Here is a 24,213-nt window from a genome sequence, read left to right as displayed (position 1 = left end):
ACCCCTCTGTTACCCAGCCTGTAACTTGTGAATCAATTATGCGTCAGCTCGCTCCTGATTGGTCCTGCAATGATATTGTGATGACAAACGCGGCGGGGCGGGGAGAGAAAGCAAACACGAAATCCCTTGATTGAGAAGACTGGAGGGGGTATTTCGGTCACTTCTTGCTGAAATCCTGAGGTGGATTTTTATTTTTGGTCTCCAGGAAGAATGCACTGCAGGTAGGAGAGAGAAAAACAACCGGTATAAACGGCAGAGGTTAGGTGGCTGGCTTTAGTTATAACAGGAATGTGAGACATATAAAGGGGATTACGCTCCACCGTGCCACCAAATTTGTCAGAAGATACCTATACCTGTGCGAAAAAAAAAATGCATTTTGCGTGGATTCAGACCAACTTTGTTCGTCTATAAATCATTTGTCATGTAAAGTTATTTAGAAATAGATAAATTAACCACTCTGGCTGTTCTTTTTGCTCATGTGAATCTGTTACAGTGAGTTTGAAATGAAGATTTTCTTCCATTCTTGCAGGAAAGTAGCCTGGAATTTTCATATCCTAATCAAACACAATCAATATATATATATATATATATATATATGTACAGGGTATACTGAGGCTGAAATGTCACAAAATGTATTTTTTTATTAAAGATTCACTGTAATCACTCTATCAATTCAACTGATGGATCATATTTGGCATGTTTGATTTTTTTTCCTCAGCAGAATTCCACATTTCTAAACTTTAGTGGAAAATTCCACAAAGGATCACATTGTTGAATGAAACAGATTACTGACAGCAGGGATTGAAACTTTTACAAAATACTTTATTATGAATGGAAATACTACTTGCTATATGTTTTCTGTGACTCACATGTTTTTCTGTGCTTTAATTGTTTTGTCTGATGTTCAGTAGTGTGTGCTGTAACCGCTGGTCATCTCAGGAGAGGCTTGATGGAAAAACAGTCATCATCACCGGAGCCAACACTGGTATAGGCAAAGAGACGGCCAGGGACCTGGCGAGAAGAGGTACTGTACTGGTTTGTCTGTCCAGCTGTGTGTTTGTGTGTCTGTCTGTCTGTCTGTCTTTTTGTCTTTTTGTCTTTTAACAAACTTTGAAACTGTGACTTACACATTCCACACTCTTCAATCGATTTAAGAGCCCCTAATGCTTGGGTGGTTTAAAGCTACAAAGCGTGATCTTTAACTGTGCCCTCTGTCCTCAGACCTCCACCATAGAATCAGGTTTAATCCTGCTTACTTGTTAGCTTATTCAATGTCATTCTCAAGAATATCAGGCTGTATCAAATGCTTTTATACCCACAGTATATTAACATATTCCAAAACTAAAGGCAGACAGGGAAGAAATTTGCAGCTCTGTCAACTAAAAAGAGCATTTTGCTTAACACTTTACAAATCCGTGAGAAAGACAAATGGCAGCGATGGAAGACAGATGAGGCATCAAGGGGACAGAGGGAGCATTGTGAGGGTCTGCTCCACTGCAGAGCCAGACAGGCAACAAAGAGAGATGGGAGGGTGCACCCAGCAGTGCACATACTCACAGGCACGCAGACTGACAAAGACACACACACACACACACACACACACACACACACACACACAATGAGTAATATGAAAACCGGTTCTGCATATGTGATTCAGTTTGTTCATTCGTCTGCACTTGAAAAGCTCAGCAGGCATCAACCTCCTCTTTTGAAAACAATCACTGTGCACATGTTCAGAGATTTTATTTTATTTTGTAAATTAAAGGATGCATACTTTTTAATATCTTTGTGTTTAAACTAAAGTGTAAAACAGAAAGTTTTATTTTTAATAAGATATATTGAAAGGATTGAGCAGAATAAAGTGAAAGAAAAACACAAATCAGGTTAGAGGAACGGAAATGTAACACAGTGCTTCATGTTTCAGGAGAATGCTCTGTCAAATTACAGTATCACCTTTCAGTAAACAGGATTATGTAATAATATGATGACAAAATGATTAGCTTTTCAGTGATTCATAAGAGAAGGTAGTTGCTTGGGGCACTGCACCCTACCAGCCATTTAATCATTTATTTGTTTGGTTATAACATTCATTCTTAGGTGCATTTACCATCTTGACAAAGTGAAATGTGCATATTACTCATCCATGTCAAACGACAAAAGTTAATGTTTGAAAGGTGAAATGAGGAGTGCTGCCATAATTACATATTATTGAGTCTGAATATGCAGACAATGATCAAGCTTGACTTGAGTTATTATTTGTATTTTGCCCTTATTTGCATTCTTACATTATTTATGCATGCATAACAGTGTGTAATCATCTGCTGGGTGATCTTTAACTTGACTCTCTATAGCCCTCTATTCTCATTGTTTGTGTACTATTTTATCTAATTGAGTGAACTTGGCTACCAGGGAAATGTGGGAACAATTGGGTTTTCCCACATGGGAGCAGCAGGGGAGAAACAAAGACACTGTGATGGGACACAGACACCATACTCCAACTGATTAATGGCTCTCTGCTTCCATAATTGCTGGGCACAACAGCTATTTTGTATGTGTTTGCCTCCTGGTGGGTGTAGGAGAATGCATGCGTGCTTGTGTGTGTGTTTATGGCTGTGGATAAGAGAGAGCGAGAGAGAGTGTGTGTGTGTGTGTGTGTGTGTACGTGTCCTCAAAGCCCCTTTCTGGGCTCATTAAGGAGAATGCATCGTAATTTGCGTCAGAGGCGAATGAGAATGACACAGCTGAGAGGGTCTTGTGTTCATGTGAGCGGAGCAGTTGGCTAAATGAGATGCTGAATGAGAGTTTAGAAAACATTAGAGGATAATCAAAAGTGCACTGTGAGATTTAGGTACTTCCTCCTTAATTGATGTAGGTAACTCTGTATGCCTGCAAATGAGCAACGCTATTGTAGTTTTGAGTTGGAGAACTTTGAAGGATTTGAATCTCCTGTGTATAGAATATTTACTTTAATAAATCACTGTCAAATTTATAGTATAATGTAATGACTGTAAAATGGCTACTTATTCTCTGTGTCCTGTGATTTGTCATGCAGTAAAATTGACTTATAGAACAAATTTAGAGCCTCAATCAAAAGAAGAAGAAGAGAATGGCCGTGAAATTATCTACATCACCAATCCATTTTAGCATTATTTACTTGTTCACTCTAAATCAGGGTCATGAGGTGGCTGAACCCAGCATGCATCAAAGGGAAAGGAAAATGAACAACTACTCAGCCTACTCTCGGTTGCTAGTAGAAATTCAGAGCTTCCACTTCTGAGAAATGTTTAATTTAATGGGAAGAACACATTTTAAAGCCAGGAGTGACAGTGGTCCTCTTTATGGCTAGTGCAACAAAATGTAAAGCATTCACTATAATTAAATAAGTCAAAGCAGTTGTCATGCACATTTCATTACCAACTCCATTACACTGGTTTTTAAGGGGCACGCATCATCATGGCATGCAGAGACCTGGAGAGGGCAGAGGAAGCACGGACGGTCATTTTGGAAGACACAGGAAATGAGAATGTTGTCATCAGGAAACTGGATCTATCTGACACCAAGTCCATCAGAGCTTTTGCTGAACTCATCATCAAAGGTAGGCAAGTAACCATTAATATCTTCACTTATTGCACACATTTTTTTTCAAGAAAAAAAACTAGCATGGTCCTAAGTGATGAGTGAACAGTGATGAGTTTCCTAAACAGCATGGCTGTGGCTCAGAGTGGGTTGCTCATTACCTTTTTTGCACTGATATGTGGGAATTTGTTACCAACTAACTAATATTCTTTTCAGAGGAGAAACAAGTGAATATGCTGATAAACAATGCAGGCGTCATGATGTGTCCATACTCCAAGACTGCAGATGGTTTTGAACTGCAGTTAGGGGTCAACCATTTGGGTAAGTCATACTGGAAGTTACAGTTTCTACCAGGATTTGAAATTTCATGTCATGTCCATGTACATTTTTGGGAATCTGTCAAGCAGGCATAAAATTTAGGGTGAACAAAAGAGGGATTTCAAAGTATTTTGTACTGCTCAGTATTGCTAACTGATGTAACATGATCAGTAATATAGGTATTTTTGACAGCTCTTATTAAGTTGTACAACTCTTGTATAACCAAGCTGATTAACATACCAGCCAGGAAATGAACCAGGGTTACTGTATTCTTCAAGCTGTCAGTTTTCCCTGTATTGGACCATGGCTTCCTTCCAAATGATCGTTTCCTCTGTGGTATTTTTGTCACAGGCTGACAGAGACAAGAACATGGTGTGCTCAAGCATGGTCTCCCACTCACATATCCACACACACACACACACACACACACACACACACACACACACGCACACACGCACAGATACACACAACACACGCATACTGAACATAAATATATATCTGTACATTCACAAACAGCCTGTATATGTACACATGCGTGTTAGATAATGATAACCTCTGGTTGGGTCAACAGGAAAACAGGAGAAAGAGAACAATTGTAAGGAAAGCAACAAACTCATACCAGATCTTGAAGTTTCCTTCCACATGTGACACTTTATGGCAATGTCACTGTGAATGTATACCCTGAACATAAATCAGTCTTTGCAAATATTTTTCAGGGTTTCCATTTGTTGAAATATAGTTATTGTCCCACACTTGTGAGACTGTATTTACAGTTCGAGGAGGAATAATGTTCGATAACTGATTAAACTTCCTGGCTCATGATACATGGCGATTTTCATTTATACAGCTCACGATGAAGCTGAATGAATAACAAATGCATGCTTAGTGAGAACTAGTAGGTGAAGAGATTGAACCCTTCTGCTCATTGTCCATGCAGAGCATCAATCAAGGTAAGAATGTCTTGTTCTTTATGTCAAGTTTGGTTCATAAGCTGAAGTGAAATTTCAGTGGGCTGTCCTCTGTTGGCACTCCATCCACATGTATGAGTGTGTGGTGGGGATTATGACCGTATTATCAACAACATAGTAAGAACTATTTTATGTTGATTATGAACAGTAACCCCAGCATCACATGGAGTCACAAGTACAACACAAAGTAAATATTCAGCACTACTATCATGATGTATGCTCTTAAAGCAGCATAAAGAGTGCATCAGGTTGTCTTGGCAAATTACTGAAAGAGAGGCAGACTACCACAGGGGAAGAATCAGAAAGAGAAAGAGACAAAGGAGAAATTAGACAATATTGACCCTTCATTTATTTCAGTGAAAGAACTGTGAAAATAAAAGCCGCCTCAGTGTTTGTGATAACGAATATTGCAGCAATTTAAAAGATGTATGTACAGTGCATTCTATAGGAGCTCTCCTTTCAGCACCACAAAACCACAACGCACAACAAAAACCCTACAATGCAATAATAGTACTATTTTCCTACATAAGAAACACAACATTAGATAGCCTCTGGTTTGCATAGTCAGTGGTCATATCTCTCTGTGTTATAGTCGTCTTACCTTTACAAAAGTTTCAACTTTCACATAGCCTTCTTTAAAGTGCTTGTGCCCTAATTGTTGTGTTGTTGGCTGGCAATATGTCCATAGACTGTATGTAAAGATGGGCATAGCCTCTACGACGTCACCCATGGGTTCCCCAAGAGCTGTTTTGAATTTCAGAGTGGGCTGCTCTGCTGTCGCCATCTTGGCAAGGCCTGACTCCACCTAACTCCTGGCTAATCCAAAAATGGGCAAATAGGTGAGGTGCGTGTGAAGCCGAGACTTCAGGCAAGCATACTTCCCCGTTAGCGTTGTAAGCACAGCTGGGTGTCTGGGCGTCTTGCTCGAAGGCTACTCCAAGGTTGATTCAAATTAGGTAGTTAACAAGCTAAGCTAACAAGCCAGGTATGGTAAGTGCAAACACTGACACCTGCTAATTAGAACTAACATATAAATAATGCTAGAATTTCACACACCTCAAAAAACCAACTCGTCTGATATTTGCATGAAGAATCCTCCAAAGGGCCCAAACACCACAAACACAGCTGAGAGTCATGTTCAATGACTCGAATTAGCTGAGGTGATGCTGACCAGACAGCTAGCGGCTAGACACCGAGCAGCCAGCCAACTGTGACAACACCTGCCTGTCACTCAAATATGCATAATTTTAACCCTTAATCAAAATTTAATGGGCGAATTATATAAACACTCACCCCTATACAGTTGTCGACAAGGAGAAAATTAACTCTAGTTTTTTGAACCAGGCTGTAAACATGTTTATTTCCGCTGCAAAGTTTGGCATGGTAGGGGCCAGCCTCAAGTGGCCATTCAAGGAACTGCAGGTTTTGGTACTTCTATGTTGGGTTCATTTTTCAACCCTGGAGGTTACTGCTTGAGTATAACACACTAGCACATGTTTTCCCTCAAATTTGAGTGGATAGATTACCAACAGAATATGGATTTGGCAATGTGTGTGTCATCTGACAAACAAGTGTGCCACTCCTTTCCTCTTTGCATGACTTCTCATTACAGTAAATGTACAATAATAGTTTTTCTTGAGGAGCTGAATCAGCCAATCATATTCCATATTCTGTATTTAAAAATCCAGACATATTCCAGGTTGGATTTTCAGACCTTGACCAGAGTGTGACATTTGTTTGGGTGGCATGAGAAAGCCTGAATATGTGTCTCTTGTGACTTTCCTCAGGTCACGTCCTCTTGACTTACCTGCTGCTGGACCTCATCAAACGTTCGGCTCCAGCCCGTATTGTTGTTGTGGCATCAGTGGCCCACACCTGGACTGGGCTTCGACTTGATGACATCAACAGTGAGAGGAGTTATGATACGATGAAGGCCTACGGACAGAGCAAACTGGCTAATGTCCTGTTTGCACGCTCACTAGCCAAACGGTTACAAGGTGAGTTACAAGTTATCATGTCACTTGTGGCAGATATGGTTTTAAATTTAATCCACAACTCTATGTTGTAGACATGATATTAGCACAAGTATGTTAACGTGTGCATGTTTACATGTAAAAGTGTCTTGCTGAGAGACTTAAGAAAGTCTTGATGTTTGGGTTTGGAGGGTTGATGGCTAAGTTCCAGTGGGAGAATTTTTTAACAGCAGGTGGGAAATGTGAAGAAAAAAAAAAAGCATTGTATTCAGTTTTACATAAGAACAGACTGACGTAAGAAAGTCCAAACCTACCATTACTTGCACGCTGGATAGCTTGCATAAGTGTTCATCTTCATTTGATTGTCTTTTCTTCTCTATTCTGAGGAAGTAATCTCTTACATATGAATCAGATTTTGATTAGAAATGAGCCATTTCCATCTCAATCCATTGTTTTTTGTCTTGCTTAATGGACAAGAACTGAAAGAAATTACTTTTTTAAAAAAAAAAGCCCTGCAGTCTGACGGTTGATTCCCTAGATCTGGAGTGTATCTCAGTCCAGAAAAACAGAAGATTGAGCATTAAAGGGACAGAACAAAATGAAAATAAAATGCAAACACCATGGCTAATATGGCTATTTTATTTATTTTACAAATACAATTGCACATGCTCAGTTACTGATGGAGTTACTGTATCTACTGAGGCATTTTTTCACAGAAATATATGTAAAATCATAACATCAGAATATGCACATATACAGTAAATAAGCGGGTCATACTTGCTTGAATGTGTTGACATACAGTATGTGTGTAGGTGACTGTGTAGGTGTCTGTACAAATGTTGCAGGCACAGGGGTGAGCGTATTCTCTCTGCACCCGGGGGTGGTGCAGTCTGACCTGTGGAGGCACCAGCACCAGTGTATTCAGGTGGCGGTGAAGATTTTCAGGATTTTCACCAAAACAACAGTGGAGGGAGCACAGACCACTATTTTCTGTGCTGTGGAGCCAGGCTTGGAGAGCCAGAGTGGAGGGTACTTCAGGTACACACAGTATTTCAGCCAACTTTCAATTGGCTATACAAGAGCTTTCAGAGTGCCGGCTTCATGCTGCCCACTATTTCTACCTGCTGACTAACAAAAGGGTAAACTACTTTGAATGTAGTTGAGGGTTAACAATTTTTATTATTGTGTAACACAGTATGTAATGGCAATTCTCTGTCCCTGTGTGTGTTCAGTGACTGTGCCCCTGCAAGGTGCTCAAGGACTGCTTCTGATGATGACCTGGCCCAGAAACTGTGGGAAATCAGCTGCAATATGCTCGGCATCACCTGGCAATAAATAGTGTGAAATTAGGTGTGCAGTGAAGGGCATTGTGTGCTATGTATAAATATCATCTTTCAAACAGCACTGTTAGCACTTTTATAGAGGCATTGATGTTTCTGTTACTGTTGTAAAAACGATATATTTTATGACTTATTTTATGTCTCAGTGTACAATACAGTCCAAAAACCACAGAATCACTACCAAGAGCTCCTTTGTTTTATAAATGTCATAAAGAATCTTATGTTCATTCAAATTGCATTTATTAAAAAAGATTGCATGACCCCTGTATAAAACAGTTTGTTCACATTCACTGACAGTCAAATAATTTTCTGTACTTTTGATAGAATTTGAAAAATGTTGAAGAAATAATTTTGAACTGTTTGAACCCTTATTACTGTGCTTTTACTAACTTATGTGGTTATTCTTTGTTTTGTTGGTTTTGTAACTAGTGTAGATGTAGTTCTAGTAAATATGTTAGCTTATAAAAATACATTAGCCAGCATGATCTTGCTTTTGACCCATTGTGAAAGTTTCTCCTACGTGTCCCTTAAAAACGCTCAGTTCGCAATGTCGAGTGTGGCAGAGTGAAAGTTTTTGGCACTGAGGAGAACAATTTGACTCTAAACTAAACAGCCTTCAAAAGTCATTTTTCAAAGTAACATTTGAATGAGATACTCTACATCTGTGGTTTACATTTAAAGCACTTAGATGGCAATATGAAGTGATTCCTGTTCTGCTTTTGTAACACTTAATGTATCAGAATGTACCTTTATTATTCTCTAAAACTTTATCTCAAATTATTTTCTTCATTGAACTGTCTCATTGAATTGCCTTGTATTTTACAATAAGCAGTTTCAGATGCCTTTTCTGTTAATAGGTAATAAATGAACCACAATACAGTTACATATGGTTGTAATCATAATGTGGTTGTGATGTGTCAACATGTTGAGGCTTCAGCAGAGTGTCTGACATTGGGAATGTGTTAATGTGGCACCATTAATGTAAAAATTAAATCTGTTAGACTGGAAAATACTGCAAAGTTCTGCCTGTTTGTTTGTCTGCTTGGGACTTTGATGTAAAAGTTCCTGCTTCCAGCATAATAGATCCGATTGTATGTAGGTAATGTTGACATTTTCCAAACTGATTGGTTGACCTTTTCAGATGCAGTAACACGTGACACTGGAGAGATTAGGTAAGCTTTGTCTATTAATAACGTGGAATTGAGGGTCTTAAAGTTTTAGCCAGTGCCACCCAAACAGATGACGGAATTTTGATGTGACTTACTCCACAGTCACTTCGTTGTCACTAGTGACATATGTAAAAAGTAATGTTGAAATCCTGCTGCTTATAGCATAGTGCTGTTTGGTATTATTTACTCTTCTAATTAATTTTTGCCTCAATAATGGATTTAAAACAGTGTATAAAATACTCTGGACTGCAGCACATGGACTTATTTCGCTGGAAATGACTACTAATCTAAGAGTAGTGCTAGTCAAACTATAGAATAAGTATATTAAGAGAACAAAGATCAAGAGAAAATACAAGAATTATATTAAGAAACCGTATCTTAATCTAAATCACATGAGGGAGTATTTAAGACTAAAGGAATGTGGCATGAGCAAGAGAGTGGCTGCAGGATAGGCCTAATGCTCCCTCTAAGGAATGTGTGTATTGTGAAAGGTGCATAATCACACTCACCAAATAATAATATCCCATCAGTCAGCTGTCCCATTTCCAGAAAGGAAGTCTTATTTTAAAATGCTGTTTTAAAAGTTCTCACTTTATTATAATAGACTTACAGCAAAACGTCCCTTCTTCCTTCACTGAATTGAAATTACAGTTTGTTAATAAAAAAAGAGAGTGAGTCAGGATATTTTTACAATAGAGAAAAATATATTAATAAAGCTGTTTACATTTGATAGAGACAATAATGTGTGGGGAAAGAAAATGAGTGGAATTATATATTCAGGTAATGTGAGTAATCTTTTAAGTCTTAAAAATGATTTAGGACTTCAGTGCTTTCTATCATTTGAAGTCAAATTAAAGGGGTCAGCCCTATGTTCCCACAGCCCTATGTTGCCACAGCCCTGTGTTCCCACATTTCTAAGAATGTTTTGAAAATTAGGCCCTATTTTCCCACAGTCTTATATGTTCCCATAAGCCCATGTCCACACTAACCCGGGTAATATTTATCCGGTTATCCCTTCCGCCCACATTAGAATGGTGAATTCCGTAACTGAAAACGATGCTTTACAAAAACGATCGCTGAGGTGGATAAATGTGAAGACGCCGTGGAACGTGGATGCAAAGCGTTCTGAAAGGGTATAAAAGGGGAATATAGGGCTGTGGGAACATAGGGCTGTGGGAACATAGACACGCTCCCAAATTAAAAAGAGTTGGAATAAAAATGGAAATCATTAAGAAAATTTGGGTAACCCATGGTACTACATGCCTTTTTCACAGAGGACATTTTGATGTGTTACAGTGGGAAAAGCACAGGTGTAAATGATGAGATTAATGATGGCTGGATTTCATTTCCCTACTTTGTTTTCCAGGTCCTGGTATTGTGCATGTTACTAACTGTCACAAAGTCATAGTGTACTGGGACACTTGAGAAGAACAGAGCCATAGTTAATATTATTAGTAACATCTGAGGTTTTCCTGCTATGACAAGTCAAAATGTCCTGCTGTGAAAATGGTCTATTGCTGTAATGCGAGCTAACAGACCGTAGCTGTATGTAAACCTCCTGGCCTGTAGGTGGCAGTGTGGACAATAATTCAAGCTCAAATAAAAAAAGAAATAGCGACTCACACGCATGCGCGTTTAAAGTCTACGTCAGCTCTTCTTCACTAACAAGCTGCCTGAAAGCTACGTGGCCTTCACTGCTCTGACTGTCTTCTCATCAAACACGACCTCGGAAACAGGTAAGCTAAGGCATCTTCCCTTAAATATTTTTGTATTTTCACAATAGTCTAATACATTAACTGATGTGAGACCTTTGACTTGTATTTGTTGGATTTCCATCTAACCTTACGTCGAGCTTTTCTTGCGATAGCTAGCAAGGAAGAGTTGACTAATTATTATAACTGACTTAAGATAAGGTTTTATCAATGATGAAGACGTATTTTTGACAATTAGTTAACGTTTAATGGGAAAGCCAAAGATGTACGGTTTATTCACGCTCATAACGTTGTGGGAGTCACGAAAGGCTCCGGCTGCTGAAGTCAACGTCAGCACCGAAAGCAGTCCAAGCTTTAACACTGACTTTGTCTTTTCGAACATCTGACTGCAGCCTAAACACCATGGATCAGGTGATGCAGTTTGTTGAGCCCAGCCGGCAATTCGTCAAAGACTCCATCAGGCTCGTAAAAAGATGCACAAAACCCGACAGAAAAGGTACCGTTTATACTTTATTTGCCTCAGTCTTTGTTGTGCCGGAAACGGTTTCAAATCTTCAGTTTAAAATACTCATTTTCAAGCCAGAGCTGCTCGCCTAGTACATTTGGTATCTAAAGAGCATGATGAGTAATTCACTTTAATAAAATCATCTGTATTTTATTGTATTTTAACCTTGATTATTCCTGCCCCCCCCCCCTTCAGAATTCCAGAAGATAGCAATGGCCACAGCTATTGGGTTTGCCATCATGGGTTTCATCGGCTTCTTTGTTAAGCTCATTCACATCCCCATCAACAATATCATTGTGTAAGTAATTTACATTGTAACTTGTATCATACATCATTATTTATATATGTATATATTATTATTTATTTTTTACTTTTTAATTCAAACTATTTTACAGTGAATTAATGTCAGTGATAAATATAAGAGGAACAGTGAAGAGGTGTACCAAGAGAAACTGTTTTGTCTTGCTTTGGTATTTTTTTGTATCCTTGCTCTGTCCAGCAAAGGGCTATCTAGACCCACTGTCTCACTGTTATCCGTGATGACTGTACACAGAGAGAGAGACAGACAGACAGACAGACAGACAGACAGAGAGAGAGAGAGAGAGAGAGAATCTAATCGTTGATCATGATAATGACCCTACCCACTCCCCTTTCCTGATCAACTGATCTTAACTGTCCATCCACTCACTGCAACAATGTGTAAATACTAGCTGAATTGGGTATGCAGGAATTCACTGAGAGGTATAATGTTTCATATGTGGTACAGCATGACAAGTTTAGTCAATGTATTTGTATTTTAAATACCATGTCTTTGTCATGGCTGCAAGAAGCTCTCATATTATTAAGATCCCCTTTTCATCCCAGTCATTGAGCCCTGAAATTATTAACCCCAGCAGTAATGCTTTACAGATCAAACTACAGTAAATATCAGTTGTCCTTTATAGTTGTCCGAAACATTAGATGGTGTCAGCAATTCCCTTATTGACCAGTTACCTGCAGAAATGACCAAAAACCAAAGCAATTTCATAAAGACCAAATTCTAGTGAGTTTTTACTAATACAGTTTAGCGAGTATATAATTAACATGGGGACTAATTATTATAATTTATGTACTTTATCATTGCTTATTAGCTACATAGTTCATTTGGTTCTTTATCATAAAAGTCACTAAATATATACACTATCCTAAAGTGGAGATGTTGGATTGTCTGTTCTTGAATATAAATTGTGGTATGGCGTAGAATCTTTGCAAGTGGTACTGATGGGCACATTCATTGCGTTATTAGGAGTGGCATTCTTAAGTTGTGACTTAATGAGTTTGCTGCTCAACTGATTATTACAGTGTAAAATATGGATACATTTAGGTTTCTTCAGTTACTAACACTGCTTTCCTTGTTTTTCTTCTAGTGGTGGTTAAATCCTGATCAAGAAAAAAAACTCAAACTTCAAAACCTTGGGACGGGAGACGATGCTATTAAGTGCTATTGGGCTGGTGTGACTGGGTCTGAAGGGATCGCATTTTTACATTCTGTGCACAACATTTATATTTCGCTGTGTAAATAAAACAAATGGAAACCCAATGATTGATTTGTCCTGTCTATGCAGATATCCTTGCTATCATTTGTTTGTATACAACAATAAACTCATCCAAAGGCGCAGATACTTTTTATTGGATGTTCCATAACACTTAACAGATATTGCAAATAACAAGGTGACAGTGGAACAGGAGGATGTCAAAGGCACATACTGTTGGCTGTAATGCAGAGCCGATACATGAATAGTTTTAAAAAGGAAGATGTAATATGGGTACGGTGATGCCTCTTGACTAATTCTCTGAAATGTTATTTCAGTCCTTACTATAAAGTTGATGTTTTTTTAATGAACGGAACCAGATGTTAGCATGGTTAAGGCTTGGATTTTGGTCACAAAGTGCATATTTCATAAGCAGGAGCTCATTTGGAACCAATACCTGTACAGTGAAGAAACACAAGGCATGTTATAAGAATACAGTATAAATAGACACACCATTGACAAGGATGGCCACTATCATATAAAAACTAAAACTAGGAGTCAGTTCTTTTGGCCAGTTTTGAATTTTTCCTGTGTTCCATGCTGACCAAGTCAAGTTGATCACGATATCACACAATACAGTAATAAAAAAAAAAAATAAGTGAGACTTTTGGTCACATGTAAGAGTGCGTTAAGCTCCTTCATTTTTGACTACATGCTATACAAATCATATAAAACTAGTGATTTTGCTTTAGCTCAGCTGCAGGAAAAGTTTCATTCCATGTGCGATTAGAGAAATATTAACTGAGAAGAAGAATCTTTTCTGCTTTATCCCTTATTCTTACGAATGCCCATGCTCCAGAGAAGTGGCTGGTCTGTGATCACAGTTACAGGCTTCTTGGGTTTACCGGGGTCAACATGCTCATAGGTGTTGGAGGTGCTCACCAGCTTCCCAAACTGCAGGACCTGGTTATCTGGACAGAGAAGACAGATTAAATGTAGTTAAATGCAGCAGTGATGAGGGTCTAGTGAGTGATACTGTTAGTCAAGTTAAATTATTCAATACACAGAAATAGATTACAGTGAGTATGAATGAGGGCTTCACAAAGACCTGAGCTGCCATGCTTTCTGCTGAAAAAGCACAGTGTTGCAATTTACTTTTCTTCACTGGGTCATGGACAGCACATTAAAAATGATTGGACGTCATTCTTACTTTTACAGATTATGTATTAATTGATTTATTATGTTTTTTTTATACTTGTGGAAACTGGTTAATTAGTTTGCACCAAGTGATATCAATGCTATTGTCATGAAAGCTGATCAAATTCATCTGTACTTTAAAAAATAAGGCTGGTGATAGTCTATATTTTTAGTCTATATTTTTCTTAATAACTGTTTGGCTATTTGTAATGTAGCTGTATGAAAGCCTTGGAGAGCCTGTGTAACTGGTGTGAGGTGGTCCACATGACCTCGCTTTGTGTCTTAACTCAGACATTTCCACCTAGTGAGGCGGTCTGAGGGCCACACAGGCTTCACAGCCAAAACCACACACTTTCACAAAGGCTATTATGCGAAGGCCATTGAGCATGCTCCTACTTTGTGGTTACTGAGGAGCTAAGAAATCCTTCAACTGACAAAGGAAAGGTAACCACTTACAAGTCACATAAGGCTCTTTGTTTGGTATACTTATGGCTACTTCAACACTAATTATATAATGACAAATATAGTACAGTGAATGAGGAAGAACTCTTCAAAGAGATGACCTTTAGAAAAGGAAAGTTTTGAATAAAGAATTCAGATCAGATACAATTTTAGATACATTTTTCCACTACTATTTATCCCTACAGCTGGCATTTCTAGCCCTGGATATTTTCATATTCAAGACTGTCCAAATGCTTTAAAGATTGTAAATGGGTGAAATATTTGCTCCACTTCTATATGTAACTTTCTCTTTGTGTACTTTTCATGCTGTCTCCACACCAGGAGACATAATCAGTTCACTCTCAGTTTAACGAATTCAAAATGCAAAAAGAAGTGGTGGGAACAGATCATCCAGTGTCAGTTACTTATTATAGGCTGATTATAACAGATGTTCCAAACGTTGAACTGAGAGTGAACTGATTGAACTGAACCATTCGGCCTGAAAGGACACTTGGCCAACACTGACCTCAAGTGGTCAAACCAGGAAACTCAGTATTATCTGGAGTGAGGGACATCATATTCTATCAGTGTGTATGTGTGAGTGTTAAGAGTTTAATAATTGTTGAGAGTATTATTAATTTTGATAAGATTCAAACTGGTGAACATAAACCTCTGAATGACTTCATATATTATTATTGGCTGCAACTCTCATGTACAGTACATACACCCACTGAGCACTTTATTAGGAACACCATATTAATACTTGGTCTCGGGGCCTCCCTTTTCTCTCAACAGTCTCAATTCTTGGATGATGTTTCCAAGATGTTGGAAACATTCCTTAGAGATCCTGAACCATGCTGACATGACTGAATCACATAATTTCTGCAATTTGTCTGCTGCACACTCTTGCTGAGAATCTCCCGTTCTACCACATCCCAGAGGTGTTCTATTGGATTCAGATGTAGTGACTCACCACAGTTTTTAAGAGTGGTTATCTGAGTTACCGTAGAACATTCTGTCAGCTCCAACCAGGCAGCCGGATGATTTTTTGTTTGGCACCATTCTGAGAAAACTCTAGAGACTTGTGCGTGGAAATCTCAGGAGATCAGCAGTTTCAGAAATACTCAAATGGTTGGTGAGTGTATAGTACATAGAAGTTTTTGTGAGGAATTTAGTCATGCAAAACAATTCATCTTTATGGAAAATAACAAACCATTGACTGTGCTTCAATGGGCCCAAATGGCAGAAATATGAATTTGTGTGTCACTTCTTCCCATTAACAGTTACATTTCTTCACGCAACATTTGGTCTGAACAAGCTGAGCTGACAAGCACCCTGAGAGTGGAGCTGTTGGATCGTGTCTAATGTGAAAAGGGCAAACTCACCTCAGGAGATTTATACCTGGGGCTTTCTGTTATTCATCCACTATTATCTGTCACTGTTATTACCATTTGCAGCTAATTAAAGAGTAAAATATTTCTCCTTAATTAATTTCTAACCCTACAGTTCAGTTTCCATAATGTGTGTAATACTTCATGGAAAAAGCCCAAAAAGTTCTGGTGTGACTTTAGACCTTGATTCAAACAGGTTTTTTGAGAAGGCTTTCACCTGTTCATGTCTCAGCACTTTCATAAACCAAGACAATGTAGATTTTTCTTTGTAGTCTCTGAAGAACTCTGTCTCTGAGCATGGAATTTTTCTTAGTTTTTTTTTAGCTATCTTGCTCTAATTATCTGGTTTGCCTGCTTGGTAGTAGTGGGCCATGAGCAGTGTCTGAAAGTGAGTTGAAGGATTAGTGCTCTGAGTGGCACAAACCACAGCTGGAGCACGGAAGATCAGGTGAGGTTTTGTTTCTACTTGTCTAGCTCTATTATCATTTGCAGGAACAGCATTGCCATCTGTTCTTCTGAATATATTGGGCCTGGATGAATGACCTTAAAAGGCACCGATGTGTAACTTTTCACCCATTCTACATCAGCAAAGATAACAGATAACATTTAGTGTCGCACTTGTGAAGTTGCTTCATTTGACTGCTGTTGCTATGTTGTTAAAATCTTGACTGGCCGGGGAACGTGAATGCAAATACTATTTAATAAAGTGACAAAGACGGCCAGGACAGGACAAAGCATATAAACGTATTTGGGGAGCAGAATGAGCAGCTTCAATTTTAGTTTTCCACCACATTTTAGCAAAAAAGATTGATATAAAAATACAGATTTCAGCTGCAAGACAAAAAACATTTTGAGTTATAATTTTTTTGTCCTACAGATACACACACAATAGAGTCAGTTTTCAGAAAATGTGAGTCAGATCTCAAAAGCATTCATTTATCAAACATCAAAGTTAATCATGAAGCTGCAAACAAGGGGGATATTTAAAGGGACAATTTTCCTTCAATCTCAGAGAAGTGGGTGCTAAGGCAACTTCGGTGGATCATTAGCACAAAATATCCAAGTTTTTTCTGTACGCTTTGTAAATTTTGATGAAATAAACATGTAATCTACTGCACCAGACCTATGAATTCCAGGTCTGGTGTTATAAGAAAGTTTTCAGTGTGCCGATCAGAGAATAAAGCACATTCCTTTAGACATACAGCTTCTTTCTATATGTAGGTAATTTCAAAGTAATACAAATGCTATTCTCTTGTGAAGAATAAAGAGACCAATTAATCATACCACCTGTTTTAGCAAATGCTACGCCTCAAACATCACACAATATCTTGCACACTATTAACCCAAACCAACACCTGATAATTGCATTGTTTCAACATCCTCTAAAAGAGGCAAACATGAAGAACATTAGAAAATAAGAATATTATGAATATGCAAAAATGTTATTGGTGTAAGATATTATTCTGCAAAGGCGGAAATGAACACAAAAGGAACAAAGTAAGATAGAATGAAGCGAATCATTTGTCCACAGGCGCCTGCACGCACATCAAACAGGGGCAAAAAAAAAAAAAAAAACCTGTTCTGCTTCAAAGACTGCAGAGTAAGTATGATTTTAGACCAGCTTGACTAGGAACAGGGAGGAAAACAAGTTGTATGTGAAGTTAAGGTACTTAATAATTGAGTGAACACAGAGCCACAGTCACCATGCCATAGCCGTATGAGAATAATGTCTGACTGTGTGAAAGTGCGGGCCTGAAGGTTTTTCTCTGCAGGGTAATGTGTTCCGACTAAGTTCATACCAGCAGAGCCACAAGGGTCGCCTGAGCTAGAGAGAGGTTAAGGCGTTTTGTGAGACGCGTGAGTGAGCATGCACACTTTTATTTGTCTCTTTTGGGAGGATCAAAAAGTCCTCACAGGAAAATTGTAAAGGACTTCTGTGTGGATTCTAATAAAAATGCAATGTTAATTTCAAAGGCCCTGAAAATCTGATTTCTTAATCAGCCTCTTATTATGAGCAATGTGATCCTACGACATACAATTGTCCATTTTAGTTATTGCACATAACAGAGTTCCGATTCAGTGGTGTGAGAAAAAGGTGATATCGTGTATATGTGCACCAATCAAAATGTACCAATATTTCAATCAAAATGTGATAACAGTGGTGGGGTTGTTTTTATTGTTGAACATGTTTTCATGTTTAATCAAATCTTATCAAACCTCAGCTACATGATTAAGCAGATTAAGTTTTTGAGTGTTACACTGTTAATTAATAATAAATAACAATGTTTTTAAACCATAACTTGCTCATTTATTCATTAATATTCAATTATAACATTTGAGTTCTAAGTTTTCAGGGGCTTTAAGGTCTTTATGTAAAGTTTGGAATAGGCTAACAATACAGCAGGAGTACAGTAAGTCAATGGAATATCCCAATTATTCACTAATGTTAGTTAACACTATAACTGAAAACAAAACAAAATAGTATATAGCTAAAACTATTTTCTTAGAAGACACCAATTTCCACACACATTAGGTCCCTCTGCAGGCCGAATAAACCTTCCATAGCTGTTTATATCATTGCTATAAAAATATCATGGGATTTATCCCTCAGTACAATATGATCTTATTACAACCAAAGAGGAAAACAGATATATTCAGGGGTGAAAACTGATAGCTGGTGTAATAAGAACTGCCACCAGAGGCAGCAGAGCACTATAATAAAAGCATTAGGAGGCATGCTCAACAGGAATGGTCGAGTGACACCTACATTTACTAACACAGATTATCTCCATCTGTCTCTCATGGACACATCCATTTACAAACATGCACACACACTCACAGACACACACGCCCCGTTCAAACTCTTTACTGAGCACAAAAGGCTTTCAGATGGCTTCATTAGTAATCCCCTCCTCAAAGCTGATACCGATCAATACCGGCCCCCATTGCAGAGGGGACCAAAATGAGCATCGCACCCTCCAGTGATAACAATGGAGATGTTTGCTGCCTGTAATTGCATTTCCAGCGCCACAGCTGAAAGGGCCCGTCAGCTGTAAGTAGACCGTATTTACACAACAAATTACCCAGGAGAGAGGGTGGGCGAGGAGAGGAGAGACTTGCAGACTCTCACACTGCAGTGGACAGGTAGAGAGGGGAATTATGGGTGTTCCGGGCCATTTTTGAAAGGGAGAGAGGACTGTTGCTGCTCCACTTTTGCCTCCCCATATTTCTTTGCAAACAAGCTCTCAGAAGTCATGTTAGTGGTGCTGCATCAAGCATTTTTAAACACAGAAACATTGGTGTAAAATTATCTATGACACACTGTAATCAAAAACAGGGCCACAGTCAAGGTAACTGATCTAAAATCTTCCATTTATGTTAATATATAAAAAAAGATCTTATTTCCCAGTTTATTTGTTTTTCAATGATGATACCGATTTATGAATCTTTATTTCACTTTGCTTTTCTGTACATGTAGCACCTGCTAGAAATGGCTTGTCTGTACAGATTACACTCATTCCACTGCTATCATCATTCTGACTTGGAAATTGCAGTTACCGATATTAAATCACTGATATGAAGATGCCCATCAGCATCAAGGCAAGAAAAAGCAACCCTTCTTATCATTAATGATTCAGATTATGCATGCTAATTTTACTGATGATTTGTAATGAAGCATTACATTTTTTGATTGACAGGAAAATGTGACACATCACACCTTTAAAATAACAGAGAGTTAACATAACATAAGAGTTAAGTCACTGTGATCCCAGGTACTCCAACACAAACAAAACATTTCATCATTTTCGTTTCCCATTATGGCCGAGTGTGTTTTTAACACGACTTGTCACTGAGAAGGAAACTGAACTCAGGCGGTAGATCCTCCACGCCTTTAGACCAGCGTGCTATCAAATTTCACCGCGCTTCACAGTTAGAGAGGGAAAATCATTTTCTATTAATCATGTTTGTTCAAGACTGAGATGTCCAAATGATTCAAATGAGGTTAAGGTACGAATGTGTTTCACATTCTAAACTGCAGTTCTCTCACCACATTGAGAATAATAATACTACATGTCATTAATTCCCATGCCATTAATAGACAGTTCATCCTTAGATCCACCAAACAACCTTGGGGAATATACTTTTTTTCATTATATATAATATTATATATATATATACTATATAATATTATATATAATATATATATATTTTTTTTTTTTTTTTTGAGGACACTGAAATGAATGAATTCTAAGCTCACATTTGTCTGCAGTTCGGAGATGGATGAAGCAAAAAGTTCAGTTAATCCACAATTTACATTTTTCAGCGAAGTAAGTAAGAAATCTTACTCTAACAGAACACAAGGAAATGCTGATTTGTCCTCTCTCTCCTTTTTCTGGGTGAACTACTCAGATGCAAAACTACATGACAGCCTCCTAGAGTTTTGTTTGAACAGTTGATTCAAATCCTTCGGAGTGTGAACAATGATCACACTCCATGAAAAAAAACAAAAGCAAATCTGTTGTATAAAATGTACAAGTACTTCAAATTGTAGTTGTGGTAAAATAGGTTTCCAAACATCACTGATATGAAAGATATGGCTGTACTCTACGTAAGTAAACATGCACTGTGCATATTATATCTGCCTATGATTTCAATATAGCAATGTCCATTTCCTGTATCTGACATTCTCATTATATTTAAAGCTATTTATTGGCCAGAACATCAGCCAAGACATGCACTAGCAGTGCTAGGACCATCTGCAGTGCAATGATAGCCGCTTCCATTAAATGTTTATGATGGCACTGCTGGGTTTGTCTAAGAGTGTGAGGTGACAAATACTGTTCTGGCTTAAGTTGACCTTCAGATAAGAAAACTCGTCTCTGCTGGGAACGTGATATCAGTCAGTGGAGAGAGAAATGTGCAAACAGACAGGAGAGCAAATTATGTATTTTGATATTAGCGGATGATTATGGGGATAAGTCATTGTTCATGGGTTTTGCTTGATGAAGTGTTTGAGTAGATAAATTGATGGAGTTCATGTGTTTGTGGATATTAGTATCCTGTCATGAATACTTGAGTGTATGTATTTAGATGTGTGTGTGTGTGTGTGTGTGTGTATTGGCATGGATATGTGTGTGAGAGTGCATGCAGTAGGTTGTAGCTAATGCATATTTGGTCCAAAATCTGTGAATGTGTGTGGGCATGTGTTCACTCCTCCTCTGCCTCCTTGCTAGTCTCCACTGGGGGTACCAGCAGCAGTTCACATCAGGCTGCTCTTCATTCCCCCTCTGCCCTGTGTGTGTGATGTGCACAGCGTCAGAAATTTACAGAACCATAAATAAAACCATAAAACAGCAGTTTCCCCTCCTGCTGCCACACTGCACCACTACAGAATACATACACTTTTCATTTCCCCTCTGTAAGACCTTGGTGAGGAGGGGCGAAGGAGAGAGGGAGGATGTGAGAGGGAAGAAAGAGAGTTTGGTGAGGGAATGGGGAGGGTATAAGGGCAGAGAGAGGCAGCATTATGTGGAAAGGTGTAGCAGAGGAAAACAGTGAGCAGGAACATATGTAGAAAGGGGATATGAAAGAAAAAGCAAGACAGAGAGATAAAGGGGGGATAGATTAATTTATTTGGGCTGAATCCCTGAAAGAATGAGACAAAAACATTAGGCGAGTGTACAAGCAGAAAAAACATAGGCAGGGAAAGAAAAAGAAAGAGATATGAAAAGAATGGAAGGTCAGGGTACATGTTTACATCTTGAGAAAGAGAGAAAAGGAGAGATCTTATAGTAGAGATGTCTGCCTCTGGCAGGGACACTGGGTAAGACCTCACTGAACCAAGTTTGTCAGACACATCTATCTGTTTGACTACAAGATAAAGTACATTGCTTTGCCCTCCTTTGAAAACAATCCTTTCCTGTATTTAGAATGCTTCCTGAATACTGAATTCTCAGGCAGCCCACACTGCTGAAGGCTTAAGCTGCAACGCTTCATCTCAGAAGCAGAACAAAACTTTAAAGGCAGTCCTGTCAACATATTCTTAGATTTATTTTTTCTGAATTCATATCAGAATGTTTTTCCCCTGCTGTTTCACATCTTCAAAATGGGATCCAAATGACTCGCCTATTTTTCTAATAAGGCTATTGTGTGTTCTCGGAGAGTTTGAACCAAACATCACAGCACAAAACGTCACTTAAAACTTCAACACAAGGAAAATCCCTGCTGCTTTAGTCAATACAGCATACATTAGTAGAGTCTTCACAAAGCATGTTTACCTCTTAAAGCAAAGGGGCCTAGAAGGAAGGCTGTGTAGGACTATTTTCATCACTGTGTGCCCAACGAGTGCTAGAGGTGCTTTAAGATGTTATCAAATTAACTTTTCTGCAGCCTACTCCGTGAGTCTTGGCTAATTAAGCTACATGCTACACATGACGCATGTCTAACTTGTCAAAATACTGCATTTCTATGCTCTCAGTGACTCGTCATGTTTGGAATGTAACTAAAAATATGGAACATGTAGTAAAGTACTTATTAAAACATTCAACGCTCTCATTTACATGCCGATGTGTTTGTGAAGGCTTACATTTCATAAACAGCATGCTCTCATTAACAGTGAGGGCAAGCTTTCTAATCTTACCCAAAGTTTACTTTTAATTAAGATTTCTCAATTGCTTCGGCTCTCTGAGAGACTTAGCCGCCAAAATCCATCTGGGTTCACATGTTTTTTTGTTTTTTTTTTTTAATCAAACTTAGCACCTGTCAATGTTGTTTTTGTGCTTGTGTTTCTATGTGTTTCATGTTGCTCTAGTTTATGTGTTGATGTGTGTGTTCACAGGCGCTGTTTGCCCTGAAATGTTGCATATGTCCCTGTGTGTGTGTGTGTGTGTGTATTTGTGTGTGTGTGTGTGTGTGTGTGTGTGTGTAGCACTGGGTCATTTGAAGGTCCCTTACCATTATGATGACATTTTAAACACTGCATTTGGAATAGCGAATGTAGCTTTGTATTAAGTGTGGTATTTGGAAGGGCTGAGGAAAGACGGAGTGAAGGGTGAAAGGAAATGGATGAATGTATAGATGGAAACATCTGTGTGTGTTTGTCTCAGACTCAAACATACATGAATATTTGTGTGTTTCTGTATGCATGTGTCAGGTAGTGTGTAGTATGTGTGAGCAATATGGATAAAATTTATATGTAATTTTTTTTATCATATTGGAGATACAGAACAAATATAGATACAGGACAAATCATAGAGACCACTTGCAGATAAAATAATCAGCAGTGATTTACACATTTATCTACTGTGATTATGTATGTAAGTATGTGATTAAGAAAACACTGACTGTCTTCATTAATCTTCTTTATTAAAACAAAATGACGGGGTATATCATCTAAGCCCACATGAACAAATGCACAGTCTTCCCCTGTTGCATTAATGCAATTTAGTATTTGTTTGAGCAATGCCATTGTCAGACTTGAAAAAACTCTGGCACATTAATTATGTACTATGCTACATAGCAGCCACTCTTGGCTTATTTTTTTGCTGTGTCATTTGGAACTAGGACCTGTGTTATAAAAAAAATCCAACTCAGCTAGGACTATAGTCTTAATGATTATAACTCCAAGACGTGTGTATGTATGTGCATGAGAGTCTGATATTTGTTAGTGCATGGATATATGACTCTGATTATGCTGAGTTATAACGAACAGGGGTGGAACTGGTGTTGTGGAGTACTAGGAGCTTATTTGCATATCAAGCTGAATGGAAACTTTATAGAGGAAAAACCTCCACAGCCTGTCATCAGTGGGCTGACAGCCATTGTTCATGGTTCATAGAAGTTTCTCTCTCTCTCTATCACATGCGTAACACACTCAAATACACACACACACACACACACACACACACACACACACACACACACACACATATACAGTATATTAGCATTCCCATACATAAAAACAAAGGAACACACTGTGAAATGCAAACAAGAGCACAATGAAACAACCACGCACACACACACACACACACACACACACACACACACACACACACACAAATATAAAACACAAACATTTAAAAAAAAAGATACATACATACACACCCCCCCCCC

At 38.4% G+C, this 24,213-nt stretch overlaps 3 protein-coding genes across 7 annotated transcripts in view; 2 read left to right on the top strand and 1 right to left on the bottom strand.

The window, feature by feature from the left end:
- The first annotated feature begins 150 nt into the window (after nucleotides 1-150).
- On the top strand, nucleotides 151-9,177 carry LOC111237232 (retinol dehydrogenase 12-like). Its single transcript, XM_022766250.1, has 7 exons — nucleotides 151-221; nucleotides 909-1,024; nucleotides 3,440-3,595; nucleotides 3,793-3,897; nucleotides 6,650-6,859; nucleotides 7,681-7,873; nucleotides 8,068-9,177. Exons 1-7 carry the CDS (start codon nucleotides 211-213, stop codon nucleotides 8,168-8,170), a joined length of 894 nt encoding a protein of 297 aa, XP_022621971.1. The 5' UTR covers nucleotides 151-210; the 3' UTR covers nucleotides 8,171-9,177.
- A 1,793-nt stretch (nucleotides 9,178-10,970) lies between these two features.
- On the top strand, nucleotides 10,971-12,988 carry sec61g (Sec61 translocon gamma subunit). Its single transcript, XM_022766280.1, has 4 exons — nucleotides 10,971-11,080; nucleotides 11,449-11,552; nucleotides 11,757-11,859; nucleotides 12,968-12,988. Exons 2-4 carry the CDS (start codon nucleotides 11,459-11,461, stop codon nucleotides 12,975-12,977), a joined length of 207 nt encoding a protein of 68 aa, XP_022622001.1. The 5' UTR covers nucleotides 10,971-11,080; nucleotides 11,449-11,458; the 3' UTR covers nucleotides 12,978-12,988.
- Nucleotides 12,970-24,213, bottom strand: part of tpk1 (thiamin pyrophosphokinase 1) — a 71,881-nt gene continuing 60,637 nt past the window's right edge. For all 5 annotated transcript variants that reach the window (XM_022766276.1, XM_022766274.1, XM_022766277.1 and 2 more), the window contains one exon: nucleotides 12,970-14,043. In XM_022766276.1, the coding sequence (XP_022621997.1) occupies nucleotides 13,898-14,043 (146 nt within the window). In that variant the 3' untranslated portion in view covers nucleotides 12,970-13,897. The remainder of the gene's footprint in view (nucleotides 14,044-24,213) is intronic.

Source organism: Seriola dumerili, unplaced genomic scaffold, assembly GCF_002260705.1.
Source record: "Seriola dumerili isolate Sdu_G_001 unplaced genomic scaffold, Sdu_1.0 BDQW01000822.1, whole genome shotgun sequence".
Lineage (NCBI taxonomy): Eukaryota > Metazoa > Chordata > Actinopteri > Carangiformes > Carangidae > Seriola > Seriola dumerili.
Note: the sequence above shows the minus strand (reverse complement) of the source record. Positions and strands in the feature narration are given on the sequence as shown.